The sequence below is a fragment of the Falco biarmicus genome, chromosome 4, assembly GCF_023638135.1.
Source record: "Falco biarmicus isolate bFalBia1 chromosome 4, bFalBia1.pri, whole genome shotgun sequence".
Taxonomy (NCBI): domain Eukaryota; kingdom Metazoa; phylum Chordata; class Aves; order Falconiformes; family Falconidae; genus Falco; species Falco biarmicus.
This window is the reverse complement of record NC_079291.1, coordinates 5,599,544-5,616,700: the sequence shown is the minus strand read 5'-3', so window position 1 is coordinate 5,616,700 and position 17,157 is coordinate 5,599,544. Positions and strand designations below refer to the sequence as shown.

At 38.2% G+C, this 17,157-nt stretch overlaps 1 protein-coding gene across 4 annotated transcripts in view; it reads left to right on the top strand.

Annotated features, from left to right (window-relative positions):
• Positions 1 to 17,157, top strand: part of TBC1D5 (TBC1 domain family member 5) — a 326,157-nt gene that overhangs the window by 196,733 nt on the left and 112,267 nt on the right. For all 4 annotated transcript variants that reach the window (XM_056337720.1, XM_056337722.1, XM_056337723.1 and 1 more), the window contains one exon: positions 4,945 to 5,117. In XM_056337720.1, coding sequence (XP_056193695.1) covers positions 4,945 to 5,117 — 173 coding nt within the window. The remainder of the gene's footprint in view (positions 1 to 4,944; positions 5,118 to 17,157) is intronic.

Genomic DNA, 17,157 nt, shown 5'->3' with positions numbered 1-17,157 from the left:
GAAACCAAAACTTTAACCAGACTGTTCATCAAAGGTCAGGGTGCATCTTTCCCTGACTTCATCGCTCCATTTTCTTACTTTTTTTCTTCTTGAATTCAGGGTATTCAAACAGAGGGAATGGCTGTGCCCTCACATTGCCTGTGTAGTTATGCAGACACCGCTGTATTTAGTATGTTCCTTCTTTTCATAGAAAAGCTTTTTCTGTGCTCTGAGTTTAGTTCTACAGAACTGTTCTTTGCAGGGACCTTCTAGGCGCCATCTAGTCCTCGCCTGTAACCATTTCTCGTGCATCGCGTGAGAGACAATTCCCTCAGTCCATTGCTCAGTGTTTACTTTGAGCACTTTTTTCCTGTCTCTTTCCCTGTTTAAATTTCTCTCTTTTTTAAAATTCCGAAGAATGATTTGTGTGATGGAGTTTATGTAGAAGGCTCTAGTAAAACACAGCCATATGACAGGTATTGCCAAGACTTTCAATGTATTGTATCCTAAAAGAGTTGTCCTCCAAACTTAGTTCCAGTTTGATTCATTTCAGCATTTTTCACATAGCCCATGGGGTGAGTGTCTAGAGTTACAAAAAAAGTACTAAGAATTTGGTTGGGTTTGGATGTCCACATGTGTGCAAACTGTACTTAGGGAATACTAGGCTGAACAGTGGTGCTGCCTATCTGTTGAAGAAAAAGGTGTTCACTCAAGACTCGCATAAAAGCTTCTATTTTCTTTAAATGTTTAAATGTATCCGTGTATATATTTTATTAGACAATGGAGCACGGGCATCTTGGCCTAAGATATCTACAATTATAAATTACTGTTTGGATTTGAGTTTTTACATAATTCTCAGTAACTAAAGATAAAGCATGAGATACAAATTTTATGAAGTTACTACACAGTCACTTTTATTCCAACAACAAAGCTGTGAGGCATGTTTCTCTTGAGTGTAGCTTTTCAGAATTCAGTGTATTCAAATGTATTTGTTCCAATTTCTGTGACAGAGGTGATAAAGTCTGAGGCTGAGTTTTATTCTGGGAAATAACTAGGTCTGCTTACAGATTTGCAGTGCTTGGGTAGAAGGTGAAAGTTTACATTGCCCTTTCTAGTCCTTTCACGGCATAAAAAATTAACAATGCAAAGCGCATGGATTAATATCTAGTTGTTTGTTCTTGTTCTTTGCAAACATGTATAATCTTTAATAATCTTTTCTTGTACGTATGCCTTTTACAATCATGACTTTGAGGGTTAGCTACATAATAAAGTCTGAATCTTCACAAAGGAAGCAATGAAAGCATGTGCTCCGAGAGACATGTTACATTTTATAGCCTCTAACAGTTGGTTCCATTACTCCCAATTGCCATTAGAGGAGCTTCTCCAGCTACTGCATTCCCTAGCGGTTAATGAGAGAAATCTGTCCGTGCTTTATACGTGTGCTATGTCCTAGCCTCTCTTTACTGCTGTAGCATTTGTTTCCTAAATGCATGAATATATAAATGCTATTAGTATCGACTGCCAGCCGTTCCGGTTTGTGTTGTGGTAGGTGATGTTTTGTGGCAGGATTTGGTGACTTTGTTCCTAATACTTGATCTAAATTTTTCAGCCATATTTCACTGGTGTCCACGTTTAAACTGTTCTTAGAAGTTAATCTGATGCTGTCCTATAAACAGCATAGCACATCTCTGAGCCGTCCCTCTTCTTGTCTATTCGTCGTGAACCTCATCCCTTTGGGACTGATCATTTGTATTTTGTGTTAGCAGTAGACAACTAAACCCATGCACTCAAATTATTTCCAAGACGTAGAAGCCCACAAAAAGAAAACGGATGTTTTGTCTCGTGGTGACTTAATAGATAGTGAGTATGGGCAGGGGCACAGTACCATGTTGTCCACTTGGCTTCTGTGCTTTAGGCACAGACACTCAGAGACACTGTGTCACTTCTAGTTAAACATTTTGGCAGCTGATTGTATTAGTTTATTTTAACATCTTTCTGTTTGGGTTGTTTCTTTCACACCAGCGGGTGTGATTTTTTGGAACAATTTCAACTGACTAAATGTATTGTCATTTTCTCAACCAAACTGTGTGAGAGGAGACAAGAGACGTATCATATGCACTCTGGTCATCCACTGTCCCTCTTGGAGGAGTGCACCAATTCAGGAGGCATGGACAGTCACGGCATTGATTATTGATTGCAACTCCTGTCCCCACAGATGCTGTCATGCTTTGAAGATTTCTGTTAATGACGTTTCTGAGATGCTGATGAACTGCATTTTGATGGATACCTTTTACTTACCTCATGCTTTTTTAAATGGCAAGCCAGCACATATTATTTGATGCACTTAGCCATGTTGATGGGCAGCCTGACAGGCAGCAGTGTGTCAGTGCTGCATTATGCCAAGGTGCACAAATGCGGCAAGTGACAAATAACTGGTTTTGGCACTTCTCCGTAAGAGGAAGGTTGCACTAGTTCTGACATTCAGAATATTGTGACACTTGAACCAGTGTCCAACAGTCTGTCTTCTAGTTTTGTAAAGATGGCTTTAAACCCACAGACAACTAATGATGTAAAGGTTAATCTGAGTAACTAGCTCGTCTTCTCGTATTACAAGTTCAAATAAGTAGAAAGATTCTAATGTTGAGATTTCTGTACAAGAATCTATGCCTACAGTCAAGAAAAGCTTAAAAATACAGATCTTTTGAGTCATCAGAGTTATGAGTGCATGCAGTGGTCAAGCTGAAATTAAACTTTACTTGAGTAAATCAGAATAAAGTTCATACCCCAGATGTGTGTCAACTGATGGAACATGCAGTCTAGGAATATGTAGTATTACAAACTTTTGATTAGAAATTGGTATGTTTACGCAAAAAAATACTCTAGACTGACATTTAACATGAAGGCAATGTTATCAGATCTTACTTTTAGAGTGTTTTTCTGTATAGATAGAAGAGATTAGTGGATACCCTTTTCCAGTATTTTGCATTCTAGCACATGACCAGGAAAATAATGAAATGGGTCTGAAATAACAGCAATAGGAAATAGCCATACAATGCAGAAACAAATATCAGGGTAAAAAGAAGGCTTCCTGATTTGGTAATAAAGAAGTTACTAGAATAATCAAAAAGGGAGGTAGGAGAAATATCCTTTCCCAATGTACCTGCAGCTATGAAGAACTTTAGTATTTAATTAAGTAGCAACATTTCTTATTGGTCCCTAAGATGCTAGATGTTTTATTTTAAATTTCTGTTTGGTAGAACAGAAAAGATGTTGAATGGAAGGATGCCATTTCAGTGAGCTTTATTTGATAGTCTAAGGGAGCTTTTGTCAAGCAGTTTGCTAGGGCTTCTTAAATGAATGTGTCTTGGTACCACAACAGCATTGCAAGACCACTGCACTGTAACAGATCAGTCCCTTTGCTGCAATTGCCATAGCTAAGCAACAATTAAGCAGATTTGAAGATACAATTTATAATCAATCAGATCCTTAAATAGAAACATTTTACCTGAATTCACTGCTCAGCATCATACCATATTTTCTGCAGTACAGAAATGGAATCGTTAAGAAAAAATATTTCAAGCAAAGGAGATCGACATAAAAAACGAGCTTTTTGGTAGAAATTATTAAATGTTCAATGCCCACTTGAATGTTAAACCATGTTGTAAATGATTGTGAAATATGGGTACTTCGCTTCCATCCTCTTAAAATGTTGACAGAGAGAGAATGGGATTGAAGAGGGACTATAAACATAGGGAACAACCTTGGGCATAGTTTGTACAACCAAACTTTGTTATTGAATTTTAAAAATAATGTGCTTTTCACTGTATTGAACCAAGTGAATTTGTCTTTCTACAGTTTAAGCTGTAATGAAGTCTTCTGAAATTATTAACTCTTTGACCTCGATAATGCTTCTCTATCAATATACTGAGCAAAAGGGTTAGAAAAACAGTAACTATTTTTTAAAGTGAAGCTTTCATTCAGGTCAGAGCACCATGATGACAGATTGCAACAAAGTCATTGCAAAATCTTCTCTACTTACTGTTCCAATTTTCCCTCTTTTATAACTTTAACATTGTTTCTGACAGCTTAATTCTCCATTTCCCTTTCCCCAATCTTTCTCTTGATAGGTTTGACTTGTTCTGTTTTATTTCTCATCTTCCTTTTTACATGTTTCCTATGCAGTGCGGTTTATTACTTGCTGCATTTCTTTCTAGCATTCTGTCTCTTTTTCAATAATACTTCACTCTTTTGCAAGAGTAAATTGAAAGCAGTATCAGGTTCAAGGATGCTAATACTCCAGTAGTTTTCTTCCTCTGTTTTCACATGGTGTGTGTCACATTCTAGATCATGACATAGTTTGCACAACCTCCAAGTCCAACCAACTACCTTCTAACTGTCAGGTTCATCTCACTGTTCTTTTTCTTTTCTCTTTTATAAGTCTTCTGATGCTTTATCATATCAAAGTTGTGTAGATTTGGAGGTACAGCCACCAGATTTTCTGAGCAAGGGAAGCCTGTTTAGGAAGGATTGTTTGAAAGTAAGTTATTTCCTATTTGGTAGGCAATTTATTGTCCTCTGAGGGCATATATTCTCTACTAAGTTACCATTTATCTGCTTTGCTGTGGACTGACTCAGACTGATGATATTAAAGCTAAAATAAAGCTGTCAACACTTTGTCAGAGCATGAAAAGTAAAGCACGCACATAAAAATTGACATGCAGAACAAGGGGATGAACCTTGGCATGCCTGGGAAGGGGATTCCCGCAGTACCTTCAACAGAAGTGGATAATTGAGACAGTGGATAATTTTATTTTGCTGGAAAAGAAGCGAGTTATTAATTTTTTATATGTTTATTTGGAAGCCAACGATTACAACGAAACAAATCTCTTGTAGACGGTCCTGTTTCTGCATGAAAGCAAGGTTTCATGGAATATTCTTTTTTCCCCCCATTTTCTGTGTCTGCAGGAGAAGGATGTGATGATTACACCTATGCCATTTGCAAGGCCACAGGACTTAGGCCCATCTATTGCTATTGTAGCGAAGGTAAACCAAATTCAGGATCATCTGCTGAAGAAACATGATATTGAGCTGTACATGCATCTGAACCGACTGGAAATCGCTCCACAGATTTATGGACTGTAAGTGTTTGCAAAGCATTATTTAATTCAATTCCTTCTATTTTATTTCGTTGTGTTAGGATATTTTTTCCTTTAAATTTAGGATTAGAGGAATTGGGCTAAAAAGGAGTACTTCTTATATCTCTTAGATTTTATTCAGTTGGCAGCATTACAGTAAATGACACCCCAGTGTTGTCTTTGTGACAGTGGCATTCCCAGTGCAGATAAAGTCTGTTCAGCTACGGATTAAAGAACTTGATGAAGACCCTCAGTGCAGTGATGAAGGACATACTGAATCAAAGACATATTCTACCTGTTGTTTTTCTGTAAGAAGAAATGCGGTAATAGGACACAAAGAAGTAGGCAAGGAGAAAATCATTAGCATTGTATGGTTTATTTACTTAATTTTAGTATCAGTTCAGTATCAGTGAACTTTCCTCTACTGTAATAATGGGGTTTTGGAGACTAGTAATACAGGTGTGATGGGGCATGTTAAAAGTTGAGGCATGGAGATAACAATGTCTGTGTCTGGAGTCAGCCCAGGTAGTCCTTTTTACATTAAGCTGGCCCAGATCCCTTCAGCTGGTGGTGTATTATGCATCCCCATTCTGGGGGGTGGGGGGCAGCTTATTGGGCCAGGTGTAACTTTGGATGTGGTCGTGTCCATGTGTCTGCACAGCATTGCAGTCCCGCCTGGTTGTGGCTACTATAGTCAGTCTGGGTCAGCACAGAGCAGGCAGCTTGCATGAGCCATGAGTAACTGTGGATTGACTGTGGGTTTGAGGCAGAATTTTGCCTTCAATGTCTGGAATTCTAGACATTTCATTCATTTTGATCACTCCTTAAAGAGCTGGCAAGACATATGTGCAGTTGCAGTGACAGAAAAATGACACTTTAATTGTGGGGGTTTTTTTTCAGTGCTTTAAAGCAAGGTTGGCTTTGCCTTAAATGAAAAAAAGAAAGTTTCATTTATAGGTGTGAATTTCCAAAATGTAATTGTGAATTACTTTTAACAACTCAATAGAAAATGTTGAAAGGGAGGGAAAAGGTGACTGTATAAATGTCAAGCCATAACTGCAATACTTAACAACATAAAAGTCTAATTTGATGTTGTAGTAAAATGGAAAAATGCTGCAACATAGTATAAAGCCTCAAGAGAAGAGTTGAACCTAAGACTAAGTAGTAGTCCCAAACTTACAAATAACATATATTAGGAAGATAAATGTAATTCTACAAAACTTATTTAAATAGTTTTGATAGGAATGGGTTATGGGGAGAGTAAGAATAAGCCAAGTAAAGTCAAGGTATTAAAAGTATGAAGAGGACAGATTGTCCTCTTACAGTATTTTTTGCATAGTGCAGAGTTGTGTATTTTCTTAATATCTTCACGAGTCTGGAGGAGAAAGCAAGCATCCCTAATATACTTCAGGGGTAGTAATGAATAAACAGGCAGTATAAATATCAAGGAAAACAGAAAGACGGTGTTTCTTTTTTATGAAGGCTTATGAAAACACACAGAAAATAAAGTAAGATAGACCTCAGAAATTTACTAACAGATATTTGGGGGCAAAAATAATTTGTACTGTAGATATTCACTTCAGTATAAGATTCTGCCTTGCAGTAAGAGAAATAATTGAAATAAAAAATTATACTTCAGCTCAAAACATAACATTATAATAACAGAAGAACAGTGCAGTCTGGTGTGGCATAAATAGAACTGAATCTGAATAAAGGAATTTACAGTTAAGAGAATGAATTATGAGAGAAAGCTTCAGGCTGACTATCAGGAAAACCTTACTAACAGGGAGCTGTTAGACTGTAAAATAATATATCAAAATTAACAAAGGAAAAAACATCAGAATACTTTAAAGACAGGCTTTGAAAAGCTCTCAGAAATGGGTAGTCTCATAGAGAATGAGTCTGCATTGGCAGAAGAGGAAAGTAGGTTGCCTGTGAGGTCATATCCTTCTCTGATTTCTGATTAAATATAAAGGACAGGAGAAAAAGAAAGGGAAAGGAACATAACTGTTGTATTATTCCCACCTTTAATGATGTCTGAATGCTTCAGAATAGTAATTTCCAGTACTGAGCCAGCTGACAGTCTCAGATGCTGGATCTTTTCCTGTATTTAACATTTCTTGAACTAGAAACAGCATTTCTTAAACATAATAGGTTATTAATAATTGCTAAACCTAACCCAAGTGCAGAATTCATGTGAGCTTTTTGTTGAAGTTTATTGTTTTGTTGAAGTTTGTTGGATTTGCCAACAATAAATATTCATCTGTCAGCCTTGATATCACTCAAAAAAATATACAAATGGTAGAAGGAAGACTGGGAACTTCCTTCAAACGATATTATGGCGTTCCTAGTGAAAAGTATCAACCCAAAAGGCTTGCATTTAGTGGCAATCTTCCCTAGCTTGAACAAGTTATACAGTTTACTTACTTAAAAATATAGTATTTTATACTTTGCATCCTTCTACAATATTCTGGGGCAAGGTAGAAACAATTCTTTCTTACTCTTTGTTTTTTTATACAGTTGATTTCAACCTTTGATATTTACAAATAGTCCTTTTGTTTCTTGAACACTAGGGAGACTTGTTCTGCTGGGCCAGATACCCTAGTCTGTTGTACATTTCCATGTTCAGAAACTGTCCTTTAAAATAAAATGTGGTTACACGCTTCTTGAAATTATGCTTACCTGCTTACAAAACCACGTTTAACAGGCATTGCAGTATGTTTGGTACAAGTCATTAATTTTGGTTGCTATCCAGTAGTGCAAAGGTTGTATGCTGGTTTTTTGGAAAAGTGTTTATCCTATCAGTGTGAAAAATCTTTATTTTTTTCTTCATCAGATCGTCCCCTGCAAACTGTGGTGTCATTTGCCTCAGCCTAGTATGCCAGGCTGCACGCTGGGAGGTGCTGCCAGTTTAGAAAACATCTTTTCTCTGGCTAGTTTATGTTTTGTGAAGTTCTAGCTTAAGGGAGTGGATTTCTTTAACTTCTGGAGGGCATCAGTAAACAGACTTCACAATACCTGGCTATCTCATTTCAGGGATGATCAGAAAGAGAACCACATTAGGTATAGCAAGGTATGCTAGGGTCCTGGCTATGCCATACTTCTGTGCTCTGGTCATTCAAGGTGGTGACATATACGGTAAGTAGCAGCCTTAGCATAGGAATTTCTGTAGCTGGAAATTGTTGTGAGACCACGGAGTCATTCACTTGCAGTCAGCTGCTGCGTATCCCTGTGATAATTATTCAGCTGCTATTAATATCAGCTGAAATGGAAGCAGCAACACAGAGATAAAGGCTTTGTGCCTTATCATTCTTCAGTCTTCTTGATTTGCCATGTCTCTAGCTTGTTTTTAGACCCTGAGATAATGTTTTGCAGAATCACATTGTTTCATATTCCTGTGTAGCACTGTGTATTCCGTACAGCCTAACCAAACTATAATAATTACCTAATCGTATCTAATTTTGTACTTTATAAAGTAAAGCACAGGGATGGTTTGAAAATAAAATGGAATTGATTACATCAACAGTTCAGTGACATGCTTCCTGATAATAAACTTTTCTTTAAATAAAAACAAAAAAATGCTAAGACTGGGCAAAAAGATTGAATACTCTGAAGGGGTTACAGATTGAATATTCAGTTTAATTGTAAGATTATATGAGTTAACAATGATTAATGTCCCAGATTAAATGATAGTCTAGTGTTAATTTCTTTGAACCTTATATCTAATTCATGTTAAAGTACAAAATAATTATTGCAAAACAATTCTGCATATTCTGCAGCGGCCAATGTTTGCAGTGGTAAATTAAGCAGCTTGTGCCCTCAGCTTGAGAAGGGACAAGGTTTGAGGGAAGTCTTCATATACCTCTATTTCAAGACATTTTCTTCCATTTATAGTAATTTATAGTAGAGGACTTCTTCTACAATTCATTGAAAAGATGAATCAATTGGAAAAGTATCACAGAGTATCATTATTACTACTTTATTTTACCTCCCAAGGGTTTCAGAGTGAATTATATTGCATCAAATGAAATTCTCATAGAACTGCATGCAATAGGTACAGCCAGATTATGTAAATATATATGATACGGTTGTATAGAAATAATACACCCAAAGGTAATGACAAGGCATGAGTGTAAAAAGCTTTATTTAAGAACAAAAATTAACTGTTGGCATAAACTCACTGGCTTCTGCATCATAACACTGATGACAGTATTATATTGGTTAAGCAAACTCTTTCTAAGCACATATCCAACAGACAATAAAACCCATGCAGAAGTGAGCGTAAATATTTCATGATAGCTTAATCTCCGTACAAAAAAGGCCTTCTTAGAACATTCAGTGTCGATGACTTTGCCTCCCGCTGCCACTCTGCTTTATGATGATCAATCAGATAGACATACTGCCTACTGCGGTTCAAGATGCAGTTTCAGCCCTTTAGGCTGATACCACAATTATACTTCAGGAAGAAGCCTCTCTCTTGAAGCAAAGGGGAGAAAAAGAAAGGAAAAAAAAATGAGAAGGATGCAAACTAAGTTACAGGGTAACTAGGCACGAGTATAGATTGGAAGATAGCATTGGAAAGGTTATGTTACAGCAAAGTCAACAGCAGATGTGCTGCTCCACTATTACTATTCTTAGTTGCTTTGCTATGAGCACTGCTATGGGGCATCCACCTGTTTTAGTTTCTCTCCCATGCCATTATGGTACCAGGCAGTATTCTTTTCCATAACCATCTTGGTCTCTGGAGGGAGAATTTAAAGGATTTTACCTATGCAGTAAAGGAACATAAATCATATTCATTGTATCCAGGAGAAAAAGAAGAAAAAAAAAAGAAAAAATAGAAAGAAAAAAAAATCCCACTAGTCATCAGAATAAGAAATCTTCATGATCTCCAGAAAAAAGTAGATCAAAAGATCTACTTCTTGCTAAGGAGAACTTTACAGATGGTCCAGGATGTCTGGGTTTATTTTGGATTCTCACACTTCACCCAAAAAAAAGAGAGAGATAATATATGTCATGGTCCAAACCAATTACAGTACCTCTGTAGTTTTTAATCCAGTGTCATCAATTAATTGGACAGCAATTACAATGAAAGCAACTTTGAGCTATTGTGTATGTAACAGGGGAACCACCAAAGTCTGGCCCTGCTATTAAAATAAATGAGTATCTAGCAGTGGCTAAGACTAAGCAAATACAAAGTCTTTCTGAACAAAGTGGTAATTCTCATTTGAATGTCCAGCACCAAATTAATCCTGAACTTAGTAACTGGTATTGCTGTTGATTTCCAGTAATGATTTTCTGTTTGACTTAAACAAAGCATTACATATAAAGCAGATTTTAATGGAATATAAATCCCAACTTGTCTGTCAGTAGAGGGCTTCTTAAGGATTTAATGCCAGATGAACAGGCCTTTCTAAGAAAGGTTATCATCCACTGTTGGTTCCACAAATTAAGAAGGGATACAGCCTAGTGGATTTTTAGATAAAGCTTTTGGGGTCTGACTCTGATATCTGAAGACTTCACTTCAAATTCTGTCTTGCACAGTGAAAAAAAAAAGTATTGTAAGAAGAAACTTGTACGTTCAAAGTTAGGTGGCAGAAGAAAACACATCTGAAGCTAATTTAGAAAGCTACAACACATTTTGATAGAGGGATTGTCTCACCTACTGTTGACATACCCATTGTACTGTGATGGTTTGCTAACTCAAAAGATTTGCTCTGTGCTGATAAATGTGGACAATTCTTGAAGCATCAGAGTAGGTATCTTACTGTCAGGCAGCAAGCAAATCCTACTTAGCTTTAGAAGCTGCTTTTCTTGTGTTTTGAAGTGAGACTACTCATCCTTTTGTGTTCTTAAATGATAGATATCTCTTGCTCATTGCTGAGCTTCTCCAAAAAGCTTTCTGGTTTGTTGACTGCAAAAATATGTATCTCATGTTGTGCCGCTTATCTTGTGTGCTAGGTTGAAAACTATAGTATGATGAACTTTGGATTTTATCTTCTTCCTAAATGTCACAAGTAGTATTTTAGTCTTACCTTAGACTTAAGATTTTAACATATACATAATGTAAAAGCCCACTCTATAAACAGAATGAAGGATTGGTTGAGGTGTCAAAAGTGTTCATCAGAGTTTTACTCTCCTGCCGCATAATTATGTGCTGAGATGATAATGAGTAGTACTGGATGGCTGTGAGGATGGAATGCAGATTTATCATTATGTTGCTTCTTGATGCAGGTGATGTGCTTCCCATATGAAGTACAAGGAATTATCTTTGGGAAAGAAACAAGCAAGAAAGCTTCCATTTTGACTTTTGTCACATACTCTTAAAAAAAAAAAAAAAACACCACCACATCTGGCGGCATTAAACATAAGCGGGCTTAGAGACCAGTGGATTTGAATAGAATAAATATCTTCGGAAACCTGTGATGAATTTAGTAGGAATATATACAGGTGTTTGGAAGGCTGTCTGTCTTTTTTTTTTTCCCCTTTTACTTTTGTAGTCAACAGCTATTGACTCTAAAAGCTGAACAACGATGGAGTTCTACTCTAGTACAGAATTTAAGGTGCCGTATATCAAGTATTTGCTTCTCCTTCTTTATACTTAAATCACATCAGCTGTTCAGGTTAACCAGTACTATTTAATTTAGTGCATCATTTTGTTTCTTTCAGTGATACAGAGCTTAGTCCAGAAAAGTCATGGAGATCAGTACAGAAAAGTCAGTAAGCAGGTCACGGAACTGGTGCAGAAGGCAATTACCTCAGCATATGCCGAAAAAGTGAAACTGCTAAGATGCCTGTGTTAACGTAAATAGTAGGAGGCAAAATAAAGCAACCAAAACATTTCCTATAGAATCCAGGCCTGTGGATAATTCATGTATTCATTAACCAGTGCTTCATCCTCACTACTTATTCTTACCTGGTCTATCTGAATTAAGTTAGTGTGGGTATGCAGACATATGTTACTGGCACATCTATTCTCCTGTGAAGACAATACCTTTACAAATCATAATAAAGTAATGAAGAGAAACATGTGCACCATCCAGCAGGAAAAGATCATCCTGTCATCAGTCCTTAAGATAAAAGCCAATACCCAAACATAGTCTGAAGACTAATACAGACAGCAGGTCACCCTGAGCATCTTCTGGGTTTTCTGCATCATCTCAATGCACATAAAACGGAACCGCACAAAGGGGAGCCTCTGTTCTAGAGAGACCTCAGCAAGCAACGGCCAGAGAAAGTGAACAGTCGACTTCTCGTTTCCACTTCAGGTACCCAGCACAGTTCTTGGGTAGCCATTTTTACCTCTGTGCACAGTCATCTCTCCCCCTTCAGTCCAACCAAATGTTACAGACTGAGGGGAAGGATTTGTGGGGGTGAGGGAAAGGTATGGAATTCTGCAACCTATACAACCGATGTAATTAAGACTATATGTTCTGAGTCTTCTCTGAACAGTTTTTTTATTGACAGTTCTTGAGTTGGGTAAATACAGGCAGGCATTAGAAGTGTGTGCAACAGGAAAAGGTCCTGCCCTGAAAAGAATGCAACTGATTGTCCTAACTTTTAAAATAGCTGGATAGTAGTTCTCCATGACCTTGTGAACTTCTTTACAACATATTGCTTGAGTTGTAGAAGCTTCAGCAATTAAAAAAAGATCTTGTTCCAAATAGGTGCATGCCTCAAGTATCTTTCCTGTTTCTGATGTGGCTTTGAGCAAGAATTTTTAAAAGTATCCTATGAAATATTAAAGCAAGCCAGCCATATCCGCAGAATAAAATCCATTAACGCAGGTCACAGGGATAGGTTGCTCAAGAGTAGTGCTGTTAATTAGTGTGCACAATTTTGTGTAACTTCTGCATATTGTATGAATTCACAGTATTTTAGTCCAGTTAAAGAAAGAAACATGATGCTTGAGAAACACTTCTAAAAACAGAAATATTTTACCAAACTAATACTGTAAAAATAGTGAAAATATTTCATCACCCCTCATACTGAATGTAATAGCACAAGAGCCTAAAGGGTTAAGTTATATAACTTAACGTGAAGGCCCCACACGTTTTGGCAAGAAGAGAAAATCTGTGCACAGCACTGCAAAACAGAATTGCCTAGTGAAAAAGAACAAAAGCAGACAAGAGTAGGAGCTGGTTTCAAATACGTGTTTTGAAATCGATGAATGAGTCTCACTTGAGTTTTCACAGAAAGCCAAGGGTACTGCTCTCCTATTTTCTTCATCTGAAAACACTCTTAACGTACCGTTTGTAGCTTGATATCGACTGCCATTGATGACTTCATTGAATTTCCAGATAGCAGTGTTTATAAGTAAAGAAGGTAGTGGATGCACCTAGACCTTCTTATTCAGTATGGAATGTATTGACAACAGGACAATAATTATTCCCAAATTTCAGAAAAGTAAAACAGCATCAACCAATAGACCATAAGCTTGGGAAGTCCATGAGAAAGCATCTCTTTTCATAGACCTTTACGTTGTCATCTGTATTTTTTAATGATCTGCTTTCCTTTACTTCTTATCACCTGATTTGAAATTAGGGCTACGTTAGCAGCCTTCCTCTGATTGCCTTTCTATATTTTTTTTTGTCCTTGAAGTCTGAATAAGTGTCCAATACAGTGATCTTTGAATGCCACAGAAGCAAGATATTTTATTTTGCTCCTGGTATTGAGAAAGGAGAGAGAGAAAAGAAATATTGTATTTTCTGTCCTTTAAGTTCGTAATATAATATAATGTAATCAAATATAATATAATGAAACTCCCCCTGCTTCTGATTGCTCTTACTCCTACCAATAATGCTACCAGGTTTTTATTAGCAGAGGTGGAGAAGTTTGTAAAAAATATTTTGATCCTTTGGGTAAATCTATACACTTACCCACATGTGCAATGCAGCAGTAGACCTGTGTAGTATGTTGTTAAATATTGTTACAGTGCTTAAATCAAAATTCCAGGTAAATTCTAAACACAGTCCTTAGCTGTTTACAACTTAAATCAATAAATGTTGTGTGAGCTGTTGGGAGTTTAGGCTTGGGCCTTGTGGTTTATTCCACTTCTAACAAGTACACATGGGAATGACATGCAAAATCAGCAATATCAGGGTTTGAGTTCTTTTTAATAATGCACTTATAGAAGTATGTGGAACATCTTGAATCAAATAATTCTCCTCATCGTCTTATTTATCTATGAGAGAAATCACTAAAGAATCATCAAGCAGTAGAAGAAAAGAAATAATTCCCACAGAAGGAAATTTTGCAATATGCCAGTGTGCTTAATATCTGGAAACGTTAATGATGACACATTTATATTTGTATAGATTGAATGGTAGGAAAGAAAATGGCATCTTTGACCTTAGTGATTCATATATTAGTATAAATGGTTCAACATGTTACTTATATTGAAAAATTGTTTATAAGAATTGAAATAGATTTAATTCCTTTTATCTTTTTTCTTATTTCAGTAACTGTAATCAGAAAAGCCTTTTTAATGGTGTAATCACATACCCAATCAAAGCACTTAGTTATACATCCTGCTTTACTATATATCTGAGCTCTGGGACCCTCTCACCGAAATGCATCCCCTGATTTATCTTCCGTCTAAACTATTTCTTACATTATGACTCTGTGCTGCAGCCTTTGATATTCCCTGTGACATCATGAGACAGCTGTGTTACATTGTGTTTAAGCAGTACTAAACCTTTAAACTTTAAACGAATATTTTTCTTCTTGGAGGTATAAATAGAATATGTAATAAGCATCTGTGGGATATGCAATTAATGTCACTTGTGAGGAAAGACCTTCATGATGCACTTGGGTTTTGGCACTCCTAAATTATGAGTTTTTTACTACACTCATGGGATAAATTCCATATCCCCCAGATGCTTATTATATATCTTCCATCTCCCTTAATTCCTATTAGCTGGATTAGTAGTTGTTGTGATGTTGAGGTTTATGGTAATTTAACTGGGGTGGATCTCAGTGATCAATAAATAAACTTCAAAAGTTTAGTAATTTTTATTTTCTAGCAATCCCAGTGTGTATAGCTGTAACAATTTACATTAAATGCTAGTTGGATACACCAGAAACTTTGGTCAACTGCGCACACTGGTGTATCCATTACCTAAATTTCAAAAAGCAAGCAAATGGATAAAAGCAAAAGAATTAGCTGAATTACGAGGTTTTAGGGTGACCAAGACGGGGGTATTTCTTTTAGCAGCCACAAATTAAAAAAAAAAAAAATAATTCGTGTAGAGAATAAATACTTTGTGGTTAAATGACGATATTATTAATGTTCTAGTCACAGTCATTATCTGGAGAGTTTGTCAAACTGTTACAGTATGGCCTAGATTAGTTGTCAGCTCAGGAGCAAATAAGATTTTTAAAAGACTCAATAAAGTCCAGTGATTAATTGTTATATATTCTGATTCATGCCTATCCCATTTTATCTAATTTAATAAAAGTCTAAAATGATGATTAATCCTTTCACACCAGCAGTTGCTGGTACATCCATTACATGTCCAATCTGAATTCCTCTGCCAAGGAGTTAACTACTATTTTGAACTTGGTGTGAAAAATATCATTATAAATTTCATTAACCTGATCATCAAATTTAAAAAAGTCAACTCGTAAAATCCATTACTACATATCATGCATCGAAGATTAAAAACTGGTCCTCGGTGGGCAGGAGTAGCCAGGATTTAATTCCCACAGCATATGTTTAAAGTGCTCATATGACATTATTGTATCTGTAATTATCAGAATTTTATGTTTATTAACCCAAGTGAATTAAGAATCTTGTTTTGCGTAAAATTTAGCATGCATGTTAAATTGACCATTAATTCAGAGCGTATCAATGTATATGTATTTACTCCAAACGCAAAGATATTTGTTTAGCAGATTGTACAAATTTTAGCATGTAGAGAATTGCCTTCCTTTAATTTTTCGTTCCTGGGTAAAACGATCTAACTTCTGCAGTACTTTGAGCTGGCCACCTTTGTGTGAATCCCAGGGGTGGCATCGATTTAAATCTTGCTTCAAGTAGGCCTTTCGGGGGAAACTTGGGAGCGTACTGCGTGTTTGCCCTGTGTCTGGGCTACAGCCGGGCCTTCAGCTGCAGCAGGATGTTTTTCCAGCCGTAGCCCTGCGGCCTTCGTAGCCCGATCCAGGAGAGACCCCGCATCGCACGTGCCCCAGCGCGACGACGGGCACGAAGCCCGCCGGCGGTGCGGGGATCGCCAGCGGCGTGTGGGCTGCTCTGATGGGGGGGGAAGTCAGGAAAGAAACGGTCCCCGGGGAGCGCGGGGAGGGCGCCGCCCGTTCCCGCCTCCGTGTCGGGGGTTTGAACCGCGGTCCCGGTGGCTCTCGAGCCGCGGCCTGAAACCCGGGCTGGCCCCGCCCCCCCCCCCCCCGCGTGCGGCCCCGCCCCCCGCGTGGCGTGCCAGCGGTTTCCCCGGAAACGGCGGGGCCGGCGCGTTGGCGGGAGCCGGGCCGAGGGGCAGCGGCGGCGGCCGGCCGGGCCTGAGGGGAGCGCGGCCCTAGAACGGCGCCTGTACCCAGGGAAACGCGGGAGGCGCTTGGGGCCGGGAGCCTGTGGCGCCGGCAGGGGGAACGCGGGGCAAAACGCGGCCCCTTGGTTGACTTCAGGCAGAGGGACAGAAGTCAACCTGGCTTGAGAAAATAGGAACAGAGCAGGGGGTGGGGGGGGTGGGGGGTTACCAAACCAGATTCACCATATTTTAATTGTTTTATTATTATTACTGGAAAAAATACAAAAATACACCTCCCTCCTGAAAGCGCTTTTTGACGGCAAGATTCACTTGGGCTCCAGACGTAAAATGGAGACATAACAGGTGCCGGATGGCAGTGCTCCTGTGAGCAGCCGACTGTGGCTTCTGCCGTCTGCACTTGGCAGGGCGCAGCTGAGGCGTTTCAGCCTGGCACGCTATGGCTGCGAACTGCCAGCCGCCGGTGGCTTCGCCTTGCCCGTGCCTCCCTGCCCTGCCCGGCCCTGATGGGTTCGGTTTGCCCGTTTTCCTCAAGAGAT